Here is a 24,071-nt window from a genome sequence, read left to right on the forward strand (position 1 = left end):
GACATTTGTCGCAGTGTTATGTCATTGTAGAGCTCTTATAATTAAATATAATGCTTGCGTATCACTTTCTTGCCTGTTTTGATAAGGTGAGTAAACAGTAGCTACACAAACTCGTTACGACGCGGCACCGAAGTCAACACTACTAGAGTGTACTACCATTGTCTAGTACACTCTAACACTACCATGGTCACCAAGGTGTATTTAACGAATGCAAAGCATTTACAGAAAACTTTATCAGAAACAATATAAACAAAATTTTGATTTAGGCATACCTTAATAAACTTGTAATACTTGTGATATTTTTGGCACACTGAAATTCGTCAGACATTTACAGTACCGAAACAAGCCGAAACCGCATGGGTGATGGTGGCGATGCGCGCACATTTTTGTTTACGATTTTGAGAGGTGTGCTTGCAGGAGTTTCAGTCCTTTAGCAAGCTTTCCATCACGTTGTTTATTTACATATGTGGTATCACCGGGCGTCACAGAAGCGAAGCGTGAAAACCTAATGGCAGAATAATGTTTCAAAGACCAGTGTTTCAGAAACCAGGTGAATATAGAAAATATATTTACGATCTTCGGTTTTGTCGACATGCATTGGCGTTCTCCCAGGAGGTGATAAGGAATTCCTGAACGAAGAATGGATAATCGAGGACAGAAGTGGCAATGCGGAGTACATGAACTATGTGTACAATCCAAACGTTTCCCTCTCTATCAGCCAGCAGAGGGAAAGACTCCCAGTGTTCAGGGTAAGAACTCTATATTAAAACATCCTCTGCACGTTTCTTGCTCTTCATTGATACATGGGGCCTGACTACGTCTTGCAGAGCCGCATGGATATCTTGTACCTTGTAGAGAAACACAGAGTTTTGATTGTAACTGGGGAAACTGGCAGCGGCAAAAGTACGCAAATTCCACAGGTGAGAAATCATTTGAAGGCAATGTGTGTCTACTTGTTTGTACTAAAAGTAAGACAATTTTAGTACCTCATGGAAGCAGGCTGGGCGCAGAAGGGCCAGATGATTGGTGTCACGCAGCCCAGAAGAATGGCGGCAATAACGGTATGTATCACTTTGAGTGAACACGGTATCCCACTGACACAGGATTGCCTTTCTTTTTATGTTTTACAGTTAGCGAGGAGAGTAGCCGAAGAAAAGGGCTGCATGGTGGGGCAAGAGGTTGGTTATTGTGTGCGGTTTGATGAATGTTTTGACAGGGAAAGGACAAGGATCAAAGTAAGCAGCCACTTGCGCACTTACTGCTGTCATTCAGCTTATGCAATGTGTATGCACTGATTATCATGGCCCTATTGCACGGTTATGTTCTTTATTTCAGTTTATGACAGAAGGAATCCTCGTCAACGAAATTATGACCAATCCACTGCTACCCACATATTCTGTTCTCATGCTGGATGAAGCCCATGAAAGGACTCTCCTGACTGATACATCTTTGGGACTTATGAAGAAGATACTTCTTAAGAGGCCAGACCTTCGTCTCATTATTTCATCTGCAACACTAGAAGCAGAAGTTCTCAAACAGTTTTTCCACAGTGACATTGAAAGGTATGCCAAGACATATACCATTATGGTATAGGCTATTATATGACTTTTAGCCAGTTACGGCCAACTATGGCTTATAAGGTTCTGGTTACAGTACAAGAAAGTTTCTTGGTACAAAGGTGGTTGAGGAAATCAAAGCATGAATAAGGATAAAAGAGTTTTGTGACACAGACAACACAGATGTAGAAAAAGACACGAAAAAAAAAACAACATAATACAAGATATTTTATGTTGTTATGTCTTGGTGACAGGAATATACAGCATGGTTTGGCCTGATTCAGCATAGGTTATATTGGTAAGGTTTGACCATATTCATCTGTAGCACAAAAAGAGAACAGGATGGGAACTTATGGAGCACTAGTGCACATGTGTGTCTCCATTCTTCTGTCTTTTTGCATTGTAGTTCAGTATAGCTAGTTTGTTTCATTATCAAAGAGCAAAGATGCAAGAATATATCGAGCCTACTTTGGAAAATCATGGATCGAAAATTGCTTTTGGAGTTGAATATGACAATTAATTGTAAACAGCCCAATTGTGTTAAGTGCATGCAACACTAATCATTTTAAAAATGGCAAGATTTACATGAGGGTGACTGTACTAAACATTTTGAAATGTTGAAGTCTATTACTAGTGGAATGTTGCAGCAATGCATGGACATATTGATGTATTGTGGCACTGATTCTATGACTCTTCAAAAGTGCTTTTGGGTATGCTAACACAATACTACTAAACCATTTCAGCAAGCATATTTCAGCAGAGATCCTGAGCATTCAAGGAAGAGCATATCCTGTTGAAGTTTACTACCTGTCTAACCCAATTCCAAACTATGTGAAAGCAGCTGTTGAAACTGTTGTGAAAATTCATGAAACCCAACGCATGGGCCATGTGCTAGTGTTTCTAACAGGCCAGGATGAGGTCGAAGAAGCTGTCAATCTTTTGAAGTAAGTATTGCTCTTTCTTGTTCTCATAGTCCTAGTTGCCCTTGAAATATTTGCCTGCTATGGTAGTTCAGGTTGTGGCATTGTGCTACTCAACATGATGTTGCGAGTTCGACATCTTTGTCTATGGTGGCCGCGTTCCAAGGGTGGTAGAATGCAAAAATGTTTGGGTCGATCTTTCAGTGCATGTTAAAGAACCTCAGGTGCTAAAAATTAATCTGGAGGCCTCCTCTCTGTTGCCTCTCACAGAGCATATGTTGCTCTTGGATGGTAAACTTAACCAATCAGTTAAAAATGTCATGGTTCACAATACTGTTAGTTGAACAGCAATGCATTTGTATTGCTAATAGGGAGCTTTAGCCTGACCATGTGCTGTTTCCAGAATAAGAGAGATGTAGACGAGAGCAATAGAGTGAATGGTGGCATCTAGGTTCAATAAAAGCACGCGGAAATCTAATTGCAATGAATGACCATGACCTACTTAGTTCCAGTGTTGCTTTTGGACGCTAAATCCCATAGAACGGTCAGGTACTTAGCTGCTGGCATAAAAACATTGTCAGCAACATAGTCTTAATGAATGCACATTGTCTTTTTTTTTTTTTTTCTTTGACAGAAAGACTTCATGCGATACAAAATTGTTTCTAAGGCTTTGTGGTTGAGCACAGCATTGCAAGATGCTGCTGCTAGCACTGCTGCTTTCTTAGGTACATCTGGTATGCCAGTAATCTGTAAATAGTAATTTTTATATATTTATCACATATTCCTAAATTATATGATATTGACCGATGAATCGTCAAACAATTGTGTCATTAGTAGGAAGAAGGCAAATGCTAATAACTGGTACACTCGAGCCCAGATATAATGAACAGCTTCTTTTCACGAAATGTGTTTTCTATATCAGGAGTTGGTTATAATTGAACTTTTCCTCCAAACTACCACTGAGGAACAGAGCAAGGCACAGAAGAGCCCCTTTATTCCCAAAATTGACGTGCACTGCCCTGCAGTGGCATAAATCAGTGATTGAGGTTTGTTCTAGTAATGTTGACCTAATGATGGCATTGTCCAAATTTGACAAGCTGTGATCATGGTCTTAGGCCAAGCCCCTTGCGTATACAAGAATGAGGCCACACAACCAATTGCAGCAGCACATGTGCAAGCTAAGAAGAATAAGTAAATAAATAAAGAAAAAAGTAAAGTGTAGCGCGGTGCTGTACTGATTGGCTCTTTTACGTGGCATATGCTGTGGAGACACCATGCTGCCTTCACCCCTCCCCCCGCTTGTCTACATACAAAAAATTTAATAAAGCATGGCATAACTGAACTGAGCAGGACTCCTGGTCGTTATAAGTGGATGGCTCTCTCATAGACTCCTTGTGGAACATTTTGGGTGTGGAGAAACTCTTCGTAGTAGCCCAAAGTTTGTTCTAAATGGCATTCTTATATGTTGGCTCGACTGTATCTTGAAGTTAATGTGAATTGTACACATTGGCTAATTTAACCTTAGTTTATGTACTACCTCATTACTGCTGTCTGATGATTTTGATCACATCCAAATTGATTATCCTTATCTTTTGTAAGTCATTTTTGCCCTTCAAATGAGTGAAATTGCTCTTTCTGTGCATCTTAACCTGGGATATTATGTTGTCTGTTGGGATGCTATGGGTGTGCTTGGCACTGGCACGATGCAAGAGTGGAGTGGCCTTTACAGTGCATTCACCAGTGTCACTGCATCGCTTAATGCCTGTTCTAGATACAAGTATGCTGGCCTGGGATTTTTTTTTTTTTTTTTTGACAGGGGATGGTAGCTGCATATCTGGGTTACCTTCATGAAAACATTATTTGCATTTTTACTCAAGTGGCGCCTAACACAAATGATATTGCTGTACTGTGACATAACATAGGCCTCTTGCTGCTGGTCTGGATCTGCGAGCTAATAGGTTTTTTAGTTCTATATTCATGTATATGTCAAGATTGCGAATGATAGATTGCATATTCATGAATGACAGAGGGTGCTTTTTTAGACAGACATAATTTATTAATGTGGAAAGCTGAATTAGTGTTTCCGGGCAGCATAGAGCAGCTGTATCACTTGTTTCTACTAACAATTTTTGAAAATTGCCTGTGGGACATAGGACAGTTCCCCCTTTCCAATTAGGTTAAGTGAGAGTGTCCATATTACTTTCACAACAAATCATGGTAACTGAGTAACTGCCACAGGCAATTTTGAAAAATCATGTTGGGAAAAAGCAACAAAAAACGTGCAGTATATTATACAAAAATTTAATCAGCCATACAACCGCCAGCAAGCTACCATTTGCAAAGTTTGTAGCATTGCTTGCTGTCATGTGCCTTGTTTTCCCACGTATGTAATTCAATTTCTGCAGTTACTATCAGACTGCATGCTCCCACTCAGCTTAATTTACTGGGTGAGAAAAAGCGCATTCTATGGTATGTTACCTAATGTTTCTAGCTATGGCTCGGACCTTGGCAATTAGAACATGGCTCTTTTATAAAACTGGCACTATTATGCTCTATGCCGTCTCACTATTTTAGGGAAAATCTATGTGTATGTGTTTGCATGTGATGGTTGTTGTTTAGAATGGTGAAAGTTTCACATTTATTTTGGTAAATATCATTGGGCTAAATATTATGAAACTGTTCAGAAAAATGCTAGCATCAATGAGATTATTAGTTAATAATGTGGTTGAACATTGGTATAATGAACGTAGATATAACCATAACCATTATCGAGCACAATGTAGTTACTCTAAAATGCTTCTCACAGATATCAGCATGTAACAAATATATGTTATTGGCTATTAGATACAATGAAGGTACTTTCGTTTGACTGTATTGTCAAGAAAGCGCTTTACTTCATGCTTGAAGTTTAAGATATATTCACACATGTACGTGTTTATCCTTTTTTCCACAGTCCTTCAATTTCTTTTACAATTAATTCATCTCTTGGGCATAAACAAGACATTGAAATGTTTCTAGCAAGGTGATCTAACAGCGCCCATTTTCTGTGACTTAATACAAATTTTGCAGTGCTTTTCATTGGAATGTTTCAGGGAATATTCAAGAAATACAAAAAACACTCCTGGCATTCCAAGCATGTATGTTTTGCCACTGTATGGGTCACTACCTCAGTCAGAACAGGTATGGAGAACAAGAACCCACATAAAAACTCCAAGGCTATTCTTTGAAGCAGTCCAAAACAGTGATAGAACAGTGTTTCAGGCTGTCCTAAGTGTCACTATTGCAGAGAATGGATCTTTCATAATCAAGAAACTAATGTAAACATCAACCAGGAATGACACTATCACTGTGAAAACACAGTAACAGCTTCCGTGATTGACATGTGTTCCATTTATTATTGGAAACAAGTATTTTGCAATTCGGCATGAAAAGTAAAAGTATTTTGGCTAATTTGATTGAATTTTCTTACTGAACTCACTGGTGGTACTTCTTCACATGCTGCTGTCTCCATGCTTTTTTATGGGAGTGTGGTGCCCTCTATACGTGGGCCTTTGGCTCAAAGCAGGCAATAGTGCCTGGCAGAGCATAACCTCTGAGATCCGTGGCCTAATTGGATACGACATCCTGTTTGTTGTGGATGATTTGAATTGTGGAGGAATCGCACAGCCCTTTCAATTGCAATTTCATTTACAATTAATTCATCTCTTGGACATAAAAGAAACATTTAAATGTTTCTAGCAAGGTGATCTAAAAATCTAAATTGATTTAATATTTGCCTTTGCTGTTCCTTAGAAGGTGATCATGTTCTTTCTTTTTTATTTTTTTGGCAGTGTGGTGACTACATGAGATATAGTGTGTGGTCATTAGTATTTTAGTGAGTTATTACTTCTAATCCGATGTTTCACATGTAAGCAAACATTGATAATCAAATATTGAGATAAGCAGTGTTTTCCAAATGCTCCGACAGTACTACTTCATGCCGTACATACATGAAGGCACTCGAAAATGGCAAACATGTTTTTCTACTGCATGGAAATTTCCTGCTTTGAACTTTCTTCAAGGTAACTATCACCCGCCATGGTTGCTCAGTGGCTATGGTGTTGGGCTGCTGAGCACGAGGTCGCGGGATCGAATCCTGGCCACGGCGGCCCCATTTAGATGGGGGCGAAATGCGAAAACACCCGTGTACTTAGATTTAGGTGCACGTTAAAGAACCCCAGGTGGTCTAAATTTCCGGAGTCCCCCACTACGGCGTGCCTCATAATCAGATCGTGGTTTTGGCACGTAAAACCCCATAATTTAATTTTTAAGGTAACTATCATGGGTGTGTCAAGCACTGTAGCTCTAAGTTGAATTGATCATTAATTGGTTGAGACATAAATGTTTGGTGATTTTCGATGACTGGCTACAGTAATTTTTTCATCTCCGTTTCTAACTCAATGGGTGCCTATGAAACACTATTACTTACACTATTTACTCATTCATTCTTGGTATACCTATATGGTTATACCTGGATTACCTATAGGTCTTGTCTGTATGGAATAATAAAGCATCATTGTGCAAGAAAAACATTTTTGATATTTCTTGGGTACCTCCTCATGTGTCACAGCTACCTGTGTGTAATTTTCATGTGCACAGATGTTTTCATTGCTCTAATTCGAGTTTATCCTGACGAGAAGGACCAAAACTACCTAGTTTAGATAAATGTAGGAGCAGCATTACGTCTTTCATACTTAGTCTCTGCAGTGAATGCTAACTGCACAGACATGCATCACTCACTGCATGATCCAGCTGAAGTATGCTTCCATTCATGCAATCTTGGTGAGATTTTGTATCAGCGCATAAGACAGTTCTATTACAGCCATTTATATGAACTTGCCACAGTATGTGAAAAGCAGCAGCTGGGCAGGTACCAGTGCAGGTCTTACAGCTACGCTATATCTATGCTAGATATGGCAGCAGTCTTTTCTCCATACAAAGGCATGTACGCAGTTGAAACAGTAAGGCAGGTGTGACTTGAGCTAGTGGCAACTCTTCATGGAGTGCCGTCAGTGGAGATCTTAGGTGTAACAATAAATTATGATTTTTGTAGTCGACACAAGTCAATAGCATCTACACTTTGGGGGAAAAAAAAAAAAAATGTGGGGCAGGGATTTCATTAACACTGAAACAGCAGTGAATTTTGTTGCACATTTTGAGTACACACCTTTAAAACTAGTGATAGTCAAAGGATTTCTAACAAAGCATAAGCACTGCATTACTTTCTAACAAAGGCAAAAGCACTGGATTGTTTGAGTTTTGTAACTATGTGCCACCTATGGTTGTTTATTAGAAATATATTGATTAGTTCATTGTGGTTTATTAATCCATTCAATAATGATTATCACTTAGATTCTGATACATGTCATTGGGAAAGATGTGTTGCTGAAAAAATGGTTACATAATCTCTGCTGAACTGAGCTTAATGATCCTGTCTTCACTGAACACTTCTTAGCTCCCTTATATGTTGCAAAGACATGAACAGAAAGCGTCCATAGGTTCAGCAACAAACATGCCACAGCCATGCACTACATGCACGAACAGCTGAGATAGGTTTGTAGACAAAGAAGGCATCTTACAATACAAACCCATATACAGTAATAATAAGGCATGTTTGAAATGGGATTATTGCAATGATTACCCTGACCTGCCATTCAGTCCGAAGACCTTTCTTGTAAGCACATTGCCCACTCCCCTTCAGGAGTGCAATTAGACGTCTGCTATGGTGGAGAGGGGACATGGGGGCTTTGCACATACTAAACAAACAGCCCCCATGTTCCAGTAGGTAAAGAGAGCTCAAATCGCTGCCATGCGTGCATAAAGTGAAGGTGGTGATGTGAATTGCAAGAGAAGGAAGAAGTGAAAGAATCTAAAGAGGTCATTTGACCCTTTGAGGAACATTTGCTGATACATTCTTGACCTATCACTAAATACTGCAGCAAAATTTGCTTTCTCCAATACTGCAAAATTCTCCGTCTACTGCTCTGCTCTTGGATCTGTGATATATCATTGTGGGAAACTGATCTGTAAAGGAGAATTTGCAGGGGCTATGAAACCACGACATTGTGAAAATGTGTCTGTCTGCATGATGAATATAGTACCAATTAAATGCTATTTTGGCTTTTTGGTAGCAGTGGGTCTCCCGAAAGTAAATTGGAGACCTTAGGACTTGAACGCACCTAATACATTCAAATACCTTCCAAATTTTGCACATCTGCTTCATTATCTGACCTTGGAAATTAAACGAGGGGAAGCCTTCTTTGAAGCGTCATTGTGCTGAAGTGTATTTTCATGAGAAAATTAGCTAGTTGTCACTGATTAAGTATGTTTGTACTTCTCTACAGATGAAAGCTTTTCAACCCTTCAGCCCAAAAGTCCGAAAAGTTGTTGTGGCAACAAATATTGCTGAAGCATCCGTTACCATCAATGGAATTGTTTATGGTATGTTGTATAAGATTTAAATTGTAATTTGATTCTGTAGCTCATGTATGTATCATGCTTTCACACAGTGGTAGACTGTGGCTTTGTGAAGCTCAACTTCTTTAACCCAAAGACAAGCACAGATGCTTTGGTTGTGGTGCCTGAATCACAATCTTCAGCCACTCAAAGGGCTGGCCGGGCAGGCAGAGTGTCATCAGGAAAGGTCTACAGATTATTCAGAGGTTAGTGCCTGCCGATGCTGCTTGTGGAACTGAAGCTGTTCTTATTAATCTTTTTCTCTTAGAGACTTCCTTTTGTTTCATTTAAAAAAAAACCTTTGCAGAGGATGACTTCAAACAGCTTCCAGTGTTCACAACTCCGGAGATACAGCGAAGCAACTTGTCAACCTTTATACTTCAGTTGAAGTCACTGGGAGTAGACAACATTGCACATTTCAGCTTTCCTTCAGTGAGCTATACACCTTGTTCTTGCTTGCAGGAATGTTGTTGACGAAAGTGCCATTGAGGATTGCATGTTTCACATTTTTCAGCCACCCCCTTCCAAAGTTGTTATTAATGCATTAGAATTGGACTATGCCTTGGGAGGTAAGCAGAGCACCATTTTCATGATCAGGTGATGACAGTGTTTTTCTTTTTCTTAGCACTTGATAAGAATGGCAGCCTCACAGAATTGGGAATGAAAATGGTCGTGTTTCCTGTACCAGCCATGCAAGCAAAAATGTTACTGGTATCTGGTATGTGATTGCCACAATAAGAATGTTGAACTGGGAGGAACATTTTAAAATTTTACAAATGCTCTTTTTTTTTTTTTTTTCAGGAGAATTTGGTTGCTCAGAGGAGGCACTGACAATAGTTTCAATGCTACAAATAGAGTCCATTTTCTTGTTTCCTTCGAACAGGAAAGCAGAAGCGGTAAGCGCAGTCACTGCTCTTCGATAATTATATTATTGCAAAATGCCCAAACAGTTCCAGGACAGCACCTATACATGGAACAAAACTTTGATTGTGCATGCTTATAGACACCCTGTGTCCACTACTGTGCACGTAAACTCTCCTTTTGTCTTCCCCTCCTTTCAATTCCTCATCCTCTTTCTCCCATGCAGGGTAGCCAACTGAATTTCTATGGTTAACCTCGCTGCCTTTCCTTGTGTTCTCTCTTTTTTGTCATGAATATTTGAATTCTGTCTTGCTGTTGTATAGATAATAAATTTTTGACAGCTCCAGTGGCACACCACAGAACATTCCATTCTGGCAAATCAGTCCTGTGAAAGCCAGCAAGGTGGAGGCAGGTTCACGAAAGGGAAAATTGTCATACATCAGTGGCTGCACGAGGCTACGAAGGAAACCCAATACGGGTTTTTTCAGAAAGCAAGCTTCGCAGTTGACGAAAAAGTTGTCCTGGTCTGGAGATAGAATCTGGGATGAACACTAAAGGAAGCTACTATTTGCTTTTAAAAAATGCACCAGACAAATCAACACAGTTGAACTTTATTACAACGAAGTCGCATCTGACTTAGGTACCTTCATTGTATCCTATATTTGTTACATGCTGATATTGGCGAGAAGCATTTTAGATTTATACTTCGATATACTGAATAATTCGTTTTGTCCATGTTCAACTGTAAAACAGCATACATATTAAGATAATTCACAACTGAATACTGCAACAGAGCACTTATTAATGCTAATATTAAAACTTGTCATCATAAATGAGTGTCAATAAGTACATAGTGCACAAACTGAAAGTTATTTTTGAAGTCAATACACATTATTTATAACGAATGTGGAGATAAACTCCTGAATGTTGACAAAAGCAGGGCTTGCTTCATGTACCATCAGGGAAACTGCATCTTGTGCCGTGTTCATGCGGGCACTCCTAGTAACAAGTGCACTCACTCGGGAGTATAAGCAGGGCTGACCCTGAAGACAGCATATGTTGGCATCTTCATACCAAGGATAAATCGTGAGTGTTGCCAAAGAGTTAATGTGCATAAAATCTAAAGAGGTAAAGGGGACAAAACACTGTTGAGGCATGAAACAAAACATATCATAGCATCACATATTACCACCATTTCAAATTTAACAAATTATTTAGTGTTATCACTAGTGATAAAAAAAGTGTTATCATGAAACACAGTTATTGACAACTGAACTACACTATAATGTGAATGATAACCAGCTATCTTTTTAGACCTTTCAGGAGCTTTTGATTGTGTTGTCATTATCGCCTCATCTCTAAACTATCTGCTCTCCAATTAGATTCACTAACAGTATCTTGACTTTGAAACTTCCTCTCCTTGCGTCAGCAGTTCACAGTCGGAAATAACTTTTAATTGCACATTTTTGGTGTTAATTCTGGTGTACTGCAAGGCAGTGGTCCTCTGCTTTAAGTTTAATCAGTGACCTTCCAACTAAGCTATTGTCGAAGATAACACATTTCGCCAACAATTTATTACATATCGCACTATTAAAAATGCTGAATACGAGGATAGCTGTATGGAATAGTGCTATATTCTGAGTCACTGGTAAACAAAAGAATTGCTGAAGTAATTCTGTATCCAACTCGCAAGGTAGCCATTGATGCAAGCAGTGCACATGCATTGGTTTTCTTCGAAGTTTAGTTAGTTAATTTGTGGAAATTTCACAGTTACGTGGCGAAAGCCTTGTTTACTTGTTTACATTATTTGCTAAGGCAACTGGTTTATAGCTGATTAAAATTCAACTCTTCCCTACTTCTATGAGCCTTTGTGCTAACTCTTTTCTTTCATTTCTTTTCCCCACCTGTTTTTGGTCTTTTGTAGAGGAAAGCAAAGTACAAATTTTCAGTGCTTGAGGGAGACCTGCTGACTCTGCTGAATGTTTATAATGCTTTCCTCCAAGTAAGTATCTGTACAGAAAGGAAAACTAACAGCAAACCCTGAAATAGAGTGGTAATTCACTGAGAAGGTTATTCTTCCTACATTTGCCATTTATATTGCCAGACCATTTCCCTCGTGTTCGGAAGGGATACTTAAGGCAAGGATAGCAGCACACAATACATATAGCAAGATGTAATCTTGTTTGGAACTGATTAAAAGATGCAGAAGCGGGCACCAAATTGAAATGCCGTGTGGTCCCCACTCATTTCCTTCATTTCTTGGCCCAATATATTTATTTTGGTGCACAGACCTGTTAAATTATGATGTAATTGGATAAAACTTGTATACAAGTGTTGCGTGCAGATGTAGCTTATTTTTCATTTCATTGGGTGCCTTGTCATGACTTAATTCTCATTCAATGTCGCCCATTGTCCATTCAATTCACAATGCATTGCACATACTAGTTCGCACTAGTTCTGTCCTTGTGCGCAATGAGCCCGGCATGACTGGCGTGAACATGTCTGCACTGAGCTTGCACTTGTTTGAAACTAATGGTGACAACAGATAGCAGAGGACAGTGCATTCTGAACTAGTGGAGGAAATCAAGGAGGCCTTGAACTTTTGCCTAAGATTTGCAATATTGCTCTGTGCACTACATTTCTAAACACGAATCAGGGAATAGTTTATTTATGATTGTATTAGCCATGGCACTGTACATTCTAGTAGCTCCAGCAAACTTTTTGTAGACTTGGAGAACAGTACTAACTATTTGCTTTTAGGTTATAGCTAGTAGTATTCTATGCCTTTGTTTTCGTGACATTGCAAAAAGCGCTACCAGGGATGTTTATTCAAGCCTGTAAAACGCCTGCATCTAAGGAATTGTATCTTTTGTCCTTCGAAAAAAAAAATTTTAATATTTTTTGTGTCAGGAGACAGAGCAGTGTTGACATTTATGTGTATTTGAATCGTTCCAAGAAACATGGCATGACATAAGGTTTCGAATGATTGCTTGAGGGGGAAACTGGGATATGGCACCGTCTGCAGCCAACTGTCTTGGGCATTCAACCAAGACCAATCCACCACATATGCTCCAATGACAGTCAAAATGTGGTCTCAAAATAACTTCCAGTCACATTGGCTTCTTAGTGCATTTTAAGCACAACTACATCTTGTGGGCAGATCACATATGAATGAAAACTGCATAAAAATCATGCTACTTGTTAAATATTTGTGAGAGTACATAAAATGAGAATAATGCAAGCTTAAATCCACTGACCTTTTGCTTTTTATACTAAAACAATAATCGGTGCAAAACTGCATCGGCTTTCTGCAGTTAGCTGTTTCGTTGCAATCTGTTACTGTATTTTACAGTGCCATGTTGTCAGAAGTATATTATATTCATAAAAGATTAGATAAAAGATTAAAAGCTTCGCCTTTAGGAGTGGAACGCGATAGCGTTATCGGCCCCATTCGCATCGCATTTTTCTTTTAGTGGGCTTCACTGCAACACAGAACGTGGGAAAGCCAGCTTACAAATACGAAGCTTACACCGATCCCCTTAAAGTCAGCTTCACTTGTAAACAGAAATGCATTGCTGGGAAGACGTTTTTCTAGGGGCAATATAGGAGGGGGAGGAAAAAGAAGAAAGGAAAGGCAGGGAGGTCAACCAGACGCACGTCCGGTTTGCTACCCTACACGGGACAAGGGGATTAAAGGGTTGAAAAGAAAGGAGAGAGAGGGAAGAAACTACTCGTAGTATGAACATGTGCAGTTGTCCAACACTTCACAGTCGGTCACTGAGGCCAGTCGACTTCATGAATTTTAACAATGCCCGCGTCGCTTTGTGAGCCTGCGACGCGTGGGGCAACGGTCCAAGAATCTTTGTCTCTGAAAACGGTCTCCTGTCTAATTTGTTTAACACACTCTGGAGAATGTCGCGTTCGGTCTCATAAAGATGACAAAAACAAAACACGTGTTCCACCGTCTCTTCACAGTTGCACGAGTCACAGATTGGTGTGTCGGACATGCCCAGAAGGGGCAATATAAGTCGTCTTATATCAAAATGTGAAGGTCCGAGCACCTTTTTCTATTATTTTATTCATTGTTTGCTATTGCCCCGACACGCGCATGTCCAAAACGCATTAGGCAGACGAAGTCCCAATTTGACCTGCCGAGGATTCAAGCGCCATCTGGATAGCATTTTCGCAAGTGAACTACTTGGGCGCACCGGTGTTGATATGGTAGAAACGCTGGAAAAGTGGTTTCTGTTTGAGTTTCCTCGTAACAGGATTATGTTTTCTCGTACATTCAAATTACAATCCAACGCCACCATATCTGTAGGTTGTGGTTAAGTCGTACTTTATCATTTTTCTGGTGGATTTCACTGTGAGAAATTCAATTTTTGTTCACCAAAACCTTGCACCACGTGTAGGGCCTGTGCAGTTGGGGTGGTTCGGGATGTTTTTCTCTTTCACTAATACCTTGCGCCACGCGGAGGGCCTGCGTGGTTGGGGATGATTTTCTCCGCCACGGACGCCAACATCCACGCAGACGCTGGAATTTCTGTGACACGGGGCCCTTAACGCTATCGTGTTAAAAGTTTCTTGCAACACTATACACTGCTTGGTTTTGATGCAGAATTAACACGTGTGCATTGGTTCTATGCACACACACACACACACATGCAGCAACCTAGTTTGATATAGGTATGAACCCAACTACATATGTATATTTGGAGGCTCACTGCTAAATTGCTGCTGTTGCGTTGAGAAAAGTCTGTGCTTTCAGAACGATCGATGTACTCAGTGTCATGACATCATGGCCATTGTACTTTTCTTCACTGACGTACAAACTCCTGATAAAGACTATGCTACCAAACTTTTGAGAGCCAAGCAACATGCCAAATATAGTCACCAACCTGTCGTCAAGCTTTTTTTTTTTTTTTTGAGTCTGGTGTACCCATCTTAGCATGCAGCATTCGTTTTTCGATACTTATAATGTGGCAAGTGTTGAAGGCAAGCTCAAACAAAATTTTGGACCGCGTAAAAGCCTAGTTTCAAATAGTGTAGGACGTATAGCAGCCTTCACTAACAAGTTTAAGTTTGTTTACAACTCAAAAGGCTTCTAGAAGCGGACATTCTTAAAACCGAAACTGGAAAATAAAAATGGCGCCATTACCATTTTCTGGAAGCAACACATGGCTGAGAATGCACAGCTCCTCAGCCCGACCTTAGAAATTAGGTGCTGCCTACGGCGCATTGAAAAATCTCTGAGGCTATGTGCTGGGCTGTGTGGTCGTATTCGCTGACCACCAGGTGCATGTGTTGTTTGCTTAGGCACTATTTAAAGACTGCCAATAAAATGACACAATTACCAGCTCTACAGTTTTGCCACGGTTTCAGTAGTGTATACTACTCATTAATAACCAAAGTTTGCTGCAGTTGGCCTTGTGTCATAATCAGAAAAAGACGGCTAAACACAGCGAGCCTAAAAACAAACATTTCGCACCACAAATGCACGACATGACTTTTTGGAATTAGCATCCTTTCCGTTCAGCGGTTGGCCCTGCAAGATGGTGCCGACAGGTCCCTTAACCCACCATTAGGAGATACATGGGTATCTGTAGCAATTTCGCTGCCATGCTACACACTTTAGTTCGAGGAGATGCTGCGTCACAGTAGCTCTTAAGATGGCCTGCCGGCTATTAGCAAGTTTTAGGTAAGGGAAAGCAAACCTTTGAGCGAACAAAAGAGCACAAAGGACGCACAATAGAGTTGTGTCCTTTAACCTAAAGCTCTCTATTGAAACTAGTATGAGCAGGTGCTGCATCATTGAGACATTAGTATGGAAGAGACAAATTCAGTCTTTACTTCATTTTAAAGAAATTGATAGATGCTCGAGATCCAGTTATTGGAAGTATAGGTTTTTGATTTGGCTGTACTTTCTGCACTAGTTCAGGAAATGCAGCACTTTCGTCCTCTATTTGATAGAGCAGTGTGCTCTGCCTGCACCATGCTCTTCTATCAACTTTGTACAGAAGCCAGTTCAACAGGAGTTTAGATGTAGTCATCCTACACACTACTTTGGAAATACCAGATTTTGGCACAGTGCCAGGCGATTTGTGGAGTCCCATGAATGCGGGTTGTATTCTAGAAAGGTAAAGACATGCAGTGGTGGAGCCATATGTTCCGTAACTACCAATTGTGTAGACTTTCAGAACTGCTGAAATCAGAAAGCCTAAGCATCTCCTGCTTTGGCAACAGCATTCTTAAGAAAGCGAGGGACAAGTATCTTGTCCCTCGCAACATGTTTAACTGCTTTCGCCTCGAGAAAAAAAAGGCATTCACTTCGCTGCCACTGCATAGTGATACTGTACTTGTCATGTGTGCATTAGTCTAAAAAGCGCAACAGTCCACAATAGACAAAGCTTGTCTGTGGTTGCATTTTTCTCAAATTGTGAGGGCCACAAGATGTGAACTACTGAAAACTGATTCAAAAAGTGCAGGCTATAATAAAAGTTCAGCAGGCCAATTGAAAATGATTGTTAGACACATATTCAGATTCACTGGCCTGGTTACAGTATACGCTTCATAAGAATGGGAATTTTATTGATTCTCAAGAGGGGGTTATTAACAGAAAAAAATGAAGGGAAGATTTACCTTTGTGTACTGTTTTTGCATATTGTGCTCCTTTTCTGTACATATGAAGCTTTAAAAAGTTGCCAGATCTATTTTTAATTATAAGCGCTTCAGCCTCATGTCGCAGCAATTGTAAGTACGTGCCAATGCCCATATTTGACATTTGTATTCTTTCATGGCACTGTTGATTTTACCACAAAGCGGTTCTGTAAAATGCTGATGTTGCATTGGTATGTACTCCAGTTCTCACAGCAGGAGTGGTGCATGGCAGCTGCAGTTCATAAAAGTGACTGTCCATTAGGCTTTCCTTTAGCATAGCAGCTGATGTTGAACTAAATTTCTACAGTACTCACCTGTAGAATAAGCCAATACTCTCTGCATTTGGAAGTCTCAATGTTTGGGGTTTTCTTCTAGAAAGGTAAAAACAAGCAGTGGTGCGGCCAAATGTTCCTGAACTACAATGGTCTCTTGAGAGCTACTGAAATCAGGAATCAGTTGCGGAAGTTGCTGCAGAAACACAAAGTGCCCCTTGTCTCTTGCGAAGGTGCGTTGAATTTTCATTTGCATAGCCGTTACAACTGCAGCATTGATCAGACGATTTCATTAAACATTTCCAATTGCAGGAGATACGGACTTGGTATGCAGGTGTATTGTGGCGGGGCACTTTGCCAATGCTGCATACCTGCATTATTCTGGAGAGTATCGCACTGTCTGTGGGGATCACCCACTGGCCGTACACCCTACGTCTGTGCTGTACACACAGAAACAGCCTAAGTGGTGAGAACTTTGATGAAATTGTTTTTGCCAGTTTATGAAATCTTATGTTATTGCAGGGTTGTGTTTGGAGAGCTCATCCACACCAGCAGAGAATTCATGAGGAATGTAACTGTGGTTGAGTCATCATGGCTGTATGAGCTTGCACCAGGGTTTTATCAGTATGGCACAGTAAGCAGAGTTTCATATTGCAGTTTTTTTATTTATTTATTTACAGCTGTACAACTGTTTCCCAATGCTTTTGTAGGACACCGATGCTGGAAGAGGAAGCATATTATGAAGATGTGTGTAAACGTACTTTATTCAAAGCCGTGAGGTGTGCAAATGCCAAAACAAAACAAACTATACTAATGTACGTGTCATGTGCATTTCATGTAATAATCACAGAACCATCTTACCAAACCGGAGCCACTAGAATCACCAGACCTGGAATTCATGAGAGGAAGTTTGGCCGAATCCGAATGCCAGTCACTGAAATGAAGTTTCAGAAGCTGCTCAAGATGTGTGCGCTTATATGTGAACACTTGCAAATTCACTACCAAAAAAAAAAAGTAACTGGCTACTTGTATATTATGTATTCCTACACACCAATCAAATCGACTAGCCCTATGAAAGTTTGTTTTGAATAAAGTCGCAAACCGATAATCGACATGCTCAATTATTTGGACTGTTTTGTAGCACTACCACTGACCCATACAATTAAATGCACAAGAGCGATCGAAACTTGTGACACCTTTAGTGCTCCGATTATTCGGACTCCGCCTGCCTGCAAGAGTCGAACAGAAAGTGATATTTTGGCTTTGATGCATATTTCAAACGTCAAATTAATCATGAAGGCTCCCCTCTACCTACAATATCTTAAATTAAGCTTTTTATGCTGAGCAAAATTTTGTTAGTTGGCCTTAAGTGTGGAATTGGCCAGCAATCACTCAGTTCCTCCTGAAAGCAAGTATGGTGCCAGCAGCACACAGTTACCTGTACAAGAATGGCAAAGCATACTCACAGTGCTTCCGAGTACCCAAAGGTGTGGCCAAATGGGGACTAGACTCAAGTGGTATGAAGTGAGGAGCTTGTGCCATCTTCCGACTCCCCTGCTCATCTTCCATAGTCCTGCTAGGCCCAGCACAGCTCACGCTATGAAAAGCAAGAGTTGATACACACTTGATACAGCCTCATCTACTTCACACAAAATAGTTTGAGGTACTTGCCTTTGTTTCAGCACCTTCAATGGCACAGCAGGCATGCTAGAGTCCTTAGTAGCCCCTTCCGAAGAGTTTTCTTCGCACTCACGCTTTGTACCCCGAACACGGTGAGACAAGTAGCACTTGTTTCCCTTTGGACACTTTTTGTTGGCAGCATACTCGGGACAAATAAGGATATGTTGCTTCTTGCACTGAAATGAAAACAGGCCAGCACAAGGAACTAGAGTGTACAGTCAGCCCATCTCATACTTCAGGGTAGCCTTCATTTCTGGTGAAACTGACAAAGCTCACATTATGAAATTGCAGTTTTGTTCCAAATGCCTTCTCAACAGTAACAATGGACAGCTGCAATGTCAAAGCTGGCAGAATGAAATACAATAAACGATCTACTTTTTGGACACACCTGATAATTTGAACGCCCTTGCAGCACTGCCATGTACCCCACAGAACCAGTGTATATAGACATTCGAAATTTCAGATGCTAAAACTCTTCGCCGTCGGATTTTAAGGACTTAGCTGTGAGCGCAGGTACAGTGAACTAGAAGGGGGCAGTGCATGGAGGCACCAGCACATAGGGGTACCTGATGCCACCGGTGGCGAACGAAGCAGCGGCGCTGCACTCGCTCACTCTTGCATGTAGTTGCTTGTTGCATGGCTCGAAAGTGCTTGTTCAGTGGTGTTTCACCCTGCTTTTTCTGAATGTCTCGTGCTTTTCTTTCGCGAACATTTCAGCTCGCAGTTTTCTTTTTCCAGGGCGTCACCTAATGTGCTGTTGAAAGGTGTGCCAAGGAGAGAACGAGCATACAATTTAACTACCTTAGGCTCTACAGGCTCTTGTGTGTGCCCCCATACTCTGCGATACCTATATAGTGACCATTTAGTTAGATTGTACAGACAATTAGCTTCTGCCCTTTCTGTGATATGCTGTACCTCGATGGTTAAAACTGCTCGCCAAAGTATGGTTACCATAAGTACAACAATTACCTGCTTTGCCATTTCAGCAAAGCTGCCATTTGGCTTCCGGCACCATTGTTATGCTAGTTCTCTCCTTCAGCTTCTACAGCTGAATTTCAGTGACTTTTCCAGAATAAATAGCTTCTGCGGGCGTATGTGCATTTCAGTTCGCGTCAGCAGCAATCAGTCAGTCTGATTCTGTTAATTCTTGGGCAGCGCACAAACAAATGAAACACGAAAAAGAATGCAGGACTAACAACTGAAAACTTTTATTTGAAGAAAAAGATTATATAGACAGTAACCGTGAAAGTCATGTGGACTACATGTAAAAACGAAGAGATTGCGTTTATTGATTGCTCATGAGTATGTGATGATTTTTTTTTACATGTAATCCACATGACTTTCACGGTTACTGTCCTATATAATCTTTTTCTTAAAATAAAAGCTTTCAGTTGTTAGACCAGTGCTTGTCCAGTATTCTTTCTCGTGTTACAATTGTGTGTGCTCTGCCAAAGAATGGATAGGTTCTAGCTCACCTGCTTTTCAAGCCTTCTGATTCTGTTCGATGTTATTCATTAGCGCAGTTTGTTTTCTTCCAAGGCATCACCTATAATGTGCTGTTCAGAGGTGTGCCAATGAGACTGCTTATTTTAAACCTAATTCCGATGTTGTGGGGGCTAGCTAAGTTTAATTACCCTCTCATGCAGTCACTCGATTGGGATTACGTACAAGCCGAATCTACTCATTCACGATCGTACAACTGTCGTCTGCGCCCTCAAGCTCTGCAAGCTAAACAAAATCCTGATTGCTGAACATGTAGGAGTGATCATTTTCTATCTTGTTAAAAAAGTTCATTTGCGAGCCAAAGTGCCCGTGGTCTCAAGAGCGTGGCTAGAGGACACACAGGCTATAGTTATTTCAGAGGTTGCTTGTGCATCTGTGGCAAAATACAATACGCATTTTAATCTCTGCTCCTAAGCAGAGAATACAGACTTCAATAGTCAAAGTGCTTCGGGAAACATTTCCCGCGCGTGCCAAGCATATACAGTGAAACCTCGATTATACGTTCCCCGGTCATGCGACGACCCACATTTTACAACGGATTGGTTTGGTCCCGGCAAAACGGCCATAGAAATAATGTATTAAACACCTCGCTTATACAACGCAATTTTACACCGACCCCGCCTCGTTCAACGCCTATCGCAGTACCGTCCGAGAGAGAGAGAAAAAAAAGATAAAAAGCACTAAGCAAGCGCAGACTGGTGCGTGAGCACACTGCAGCCGACTGATAACGGGTGTGCAATACTGTATTTACCCGAATGTAACATGATTGCGATTGGAACGCGAAGAGCAACTTTCCAGTCACGCGAACTGATAAAAATAAAACCGCGAATGTAACGCAAGATGAACGGAAAAAGGAATGGTACCTTTATTCAAGAAATCGCAATTCGGAAACTAGTTCTCTTCACTCATCGTCGTCTGCAAAGGAGACGGAGCTTCCCTTGGGCGGTATTCTCAGGCGATCACTATCGTAGATAGTTTCACTTTCGCGAAATTTCGCATGACTCGGCACTGAAAGCGTTTCCACCAAGTGTCTCTGGTGCTGTCCTAAGCACACCTTTCGCGAGCAGAGTCTCGCGAAAGCGAAACATTTCCAGAAGTGATCGCCTGAGAATCAAGTCATCTTCCATGCCGTCGAGCTTGTTTGAAATTTAAGTACTTCTTAAAAACCGCACAAACATTTCATTCGAGGTTAGTATCGGGCCACTTCAAGTTCCACAGAGCCTTTTCGACTGGCCTTGCATTTAAAGAGAGCCTTGCACTGGTCCCGCCATCTGCAAATCGTCCACTCGTTGACGTCGAGACACCGAGCCGTGGTAGACTTTCACAACTGCTCGGCCATCAAAACTGCTCCTCTCGAAGCAACCATCATACCGAATGCCCAGCGTCGCCATAACCTCATGAACGAATGGAGTCGAACCGCAAAAGGGTGGCATTTCCAAGCAAACGATTTCAGATTACCTCAAAAATAAAGTAAATATCTTGGAAGAGGCAAAAATTACATTTATCGCACGTCAGCTGTCGGTATGCTTCCATGCGGTTACAAGACACGCTTCACAACTGTAGGGTATTGCAGCATCGTAACCAGTTACAAGCATAGCGAAAATGGCGTCGATTCCAATCCAAAATAGGTTCTGACTTCGGTCGACTTGTCTATGGATTGGATCGTGACAAAGTTAGTGTGCTAACGTAGCGCTAAAAATTGCGGTATTTAGAGCATTTGTTTTCAAATGGACAATTTTGCCGTTATTCGAATGTAATGTGTCGAGTTCAAGCAACGAAAATCGTGAAAAATGTGTGTTACAATAAATAAATACTGTAATTTTTAAAATAATTTAATCTACCTTCCTTGGAGCAGTGCAGGTTCGTGCCGCAGGCTTATTAAGGTGGTCTGTACCCGTTTTTGGGGCAAGACTGAGCGTCAATGCCTATATATTTAGTTTTTCGATTATACGATGGTATTGTGTGGTCCCCCGAAAGTAATTTAATCGGGGTTCCACTGTACGTGTGTTGCAGTGGATGTGAGTGTTTCATCTGCTTATTTTCAAGAGTGGTCGATCGCAGTGCTGCCGCTACTGGCAACGCCGCCGTAGCCAGCGGAAAGCACCGCCCACTGCACAGCTCCATCTAGTACAGTGGAATCTCAATACGATCTTCACGGGAACTGGAAAATAATGCGTATCATCCAAAAATCTTATCATTCAACGTATTATCGGGAAAAAAAAAAAAAACGTATCCTGAAAAACGTCTTACACAGAATCGTATCAATGAGGTTCCACTGTACACTGAAGTGCAGGTCTGAAATGGTATTAATTGAAGTCACCGCCACTGGCATTTTGCTTATCTCACAGCCTCACACCAGTGCTCTTGCATGCTTATCTGCTGGCAGCTGTAGCCATTTGTGTTTGGCCACATGGTGTTTGGTGCATGGTCGTGTGGTCGTTTTGTGCTGTCGTGTACTCCGCAATGCTAGGCCTAGCTGCTTCAAGCTTGCAACCAAGCTTCCTGCTATTCGGTGCAGTGTTCTTTATTGAAAGGATTCGCTGCTGTAAGCAATGGCGCCAACTCTGCCATTGTTATCCTCTCCAATGGCTTCCGTAGCAGGGAAAGTAACATCGTAGGTTAATAATGGAAAAGAAAGCCGCCATTATTAAGCAAGTTGAGGGCGATCCAAGCAAATGTGAGCAAGGGGTTTGGCATTTCCAAGCAAACGATTTCAGATTACCTCAAAAATAAAGTAAATATCTTGGAAGAGGCAAAAATTACATTTATCGCACGTCATCTGTCGGTATGCTTCCATGCGGTTACAAGACACGCTTCGCAACTGTTTTTGCCATGCAGGCTTCACACTCAGTATTGAGATGGCGATCTCATCTTAAGATAATGACAGCGAGCCCTATCAGTCCCCGGACTTTATGGACGATGACCTCCAGGCGCCACTAATGTTGCGATTCCTACTGAGATAACATCTCAATAATCCACTGACACTTGCAACGAGCTCAACCTCTATTAATAAATTCATCATTATCATCAGCCTATATTTTATGTCCACTGCAGGACGAAGGCCCCTCCCTGCGATCTCCAATTACCCCTGTCTTGCGCTAGCGTATTCCAACTTGTGCCTGCAAATTTCCCAACTTCACCATCCCATCTGGTTTTCTGCCAACCTCGACTGCGCTTCCCTTCTCTTGGTATCCATTCTGTAACCCTAATGGTTCACCGGTTATCCATCATACACATTACATGGCCTGCCCAGCTCCATTTCTTCCGCTTAATGTCAACTAGAATATCGGCTATCCCCGTTTGTTCTCCGATCCACACCACTCTCTTCCTGTCTCTTAATGTTAGTCCTAAGATTTTTCGTTCCATCGCTCTTTGTGCGGTCCTTAACTTGTTCTCGAGCTTCTTTGTTAACCTCCAAGTTTCTGCCCCATATGTTAGCACCGGTAGAATGCAAAGATTGTACACTTTTCTTTTCAACAACAGTGGTAAGCTGCCAGTCGGGATTTGGCAATGCCTGCCGTATGCACTCAAACCCAATTTTATTCTTTTGTAAATTTTTCTCGTGATCAGGGTCCCTTGTGAGTAATTGACCTAGATAAACGTATTCCTTTACAGACTCTAGAGGCTGACTGGCGATCCTGAATTCTTGTTCCCTTGCCAGGCTATTGAACATTATCTTTGTCTTCTGCATATTCATCTTCAACCCAATTCTTACACTTTCTCGATTAAGAATTGGGTTGAAGATGAATATGCAGAAGACAAAGATAATGTTCAATTAATTGCTCTAATTAAATAATGCTCTATTAATTAGCCAAAGATAAATCACCCTCTGTCAAGTGATGCAGATGACTCCAAACTGAAAATGAAGAGCCAATGCCTGTCTTGCTGATGAGCTCTGTATTGACGTGAGTGCTGGTGATGCTGGCATCAGTGTACAGTGATGACATAACGCTAGCCGAAATTCAAGCAGACATTTTGTGTGTAAGCGGAACGCTGTACAAAAGTAAATCGACAAATTTTTCAAGCCACTAGCACCGGCTAATTTAGCGGCACCCGCTGCCAGCATTTATATTTTTATGTTTGTTATCAACGACTTTTTAGGGCCATCTCAACAATGCATTGGTAGA

At 41.1% G+C, this 24,071-nt stretch overlaps 2 protein-coding genes and 1 long non-coding RNA gene across 14 annotated transcripts in view; 1 reads left to right on the forward strand and 2 right to left on the reverse strand.

Moving 5' to 3' along the window:
- Positions 1 to 24,071, reverse strand: part of LOC119466299 (chromodomain-helicase-DNA-binding protein 7-like) — a 554,757-nt gene that overhangs the window by 367,003 nt on the left and 163,683 nt on the right. The window lies entirely within an intron of this gene.
- Positions 384 to 17,722, forward strand: LOC119466333 (probable ATP-dependent RNA helicase DHX35). 2 transcript variants are annotated; one of them, XM_049669969.1, is made up of 20 exons: positions 384 to 550; positions 613 to 749; positions 828 to 920; positions 984 to 1,061; positions 1,131 to 1,235; positions 1,336 to 1,562; positions 2,300 to 2,500; positions 5,569 to 5,656; positions 8,860 to 8,956; positions 9,025 to 9,177; positions 9,279 to 9,403; positions 9,486 to 9,540; positions 9,597 to 9,689; positions 9,773 to 9,867; positions 11,757 to 11,834; positions 16,865 to 16,994; positions 17,074 to 17,227; positions 17,284 to 17,395; positions 17,472 to 17,540; positions 17,612 to 17,722. In XM_049669969.1, exons 1-19 carry the CDS (start codon positions 520 to 522, stop codon positions 17,502 to 17,504), a joined length of 2,085 nt encoding a protein of 694 aa, XP_049525926.1. In that variant the 5' UTR covers positions 384 to 519; the 3' UTR covers positions 17,505 to 17,540; positions 17,612 to 17,722. The 2 variants fall into 2 exon arrangements, with proteins under 2 accessions (XP_049525926.1, XP_037582770.1); XM_037726842.2 differs by having other exon boundaries at positions 385 to 550; positions 17,472 to 17,614.
- On the reverse strand, positions 17,506 to 18,426 carry LOC119466347 (uncharacterized). Its single transcript, XR_005195095.2, has 2 exons — positions 18,228 to 18,426; positions 17,506 to 17,695 (listed from the first exon to the last, which is right to left on the reverse strand). It is a non-coding gene; the product is annotated as an uncharacterized LOC119466347 (long non-coding RNA).

This window comes from Dermacentor silvarum, chromosome 1 (genome assembly GCF_013339745.2).
Source record: "Dermacentor silvarum isolate Dsil-2018 chromosome 1, BIME_Dsil_1.4, whole genome shotgun sequence".
Taxonomy (NCBI): domain Eukaryota; kingdom Metazoa; phylum Arthropoda; class Arachnida; order Ixodida; family Ixodidae; genus Dermacentor; species Dermacentor silvarum.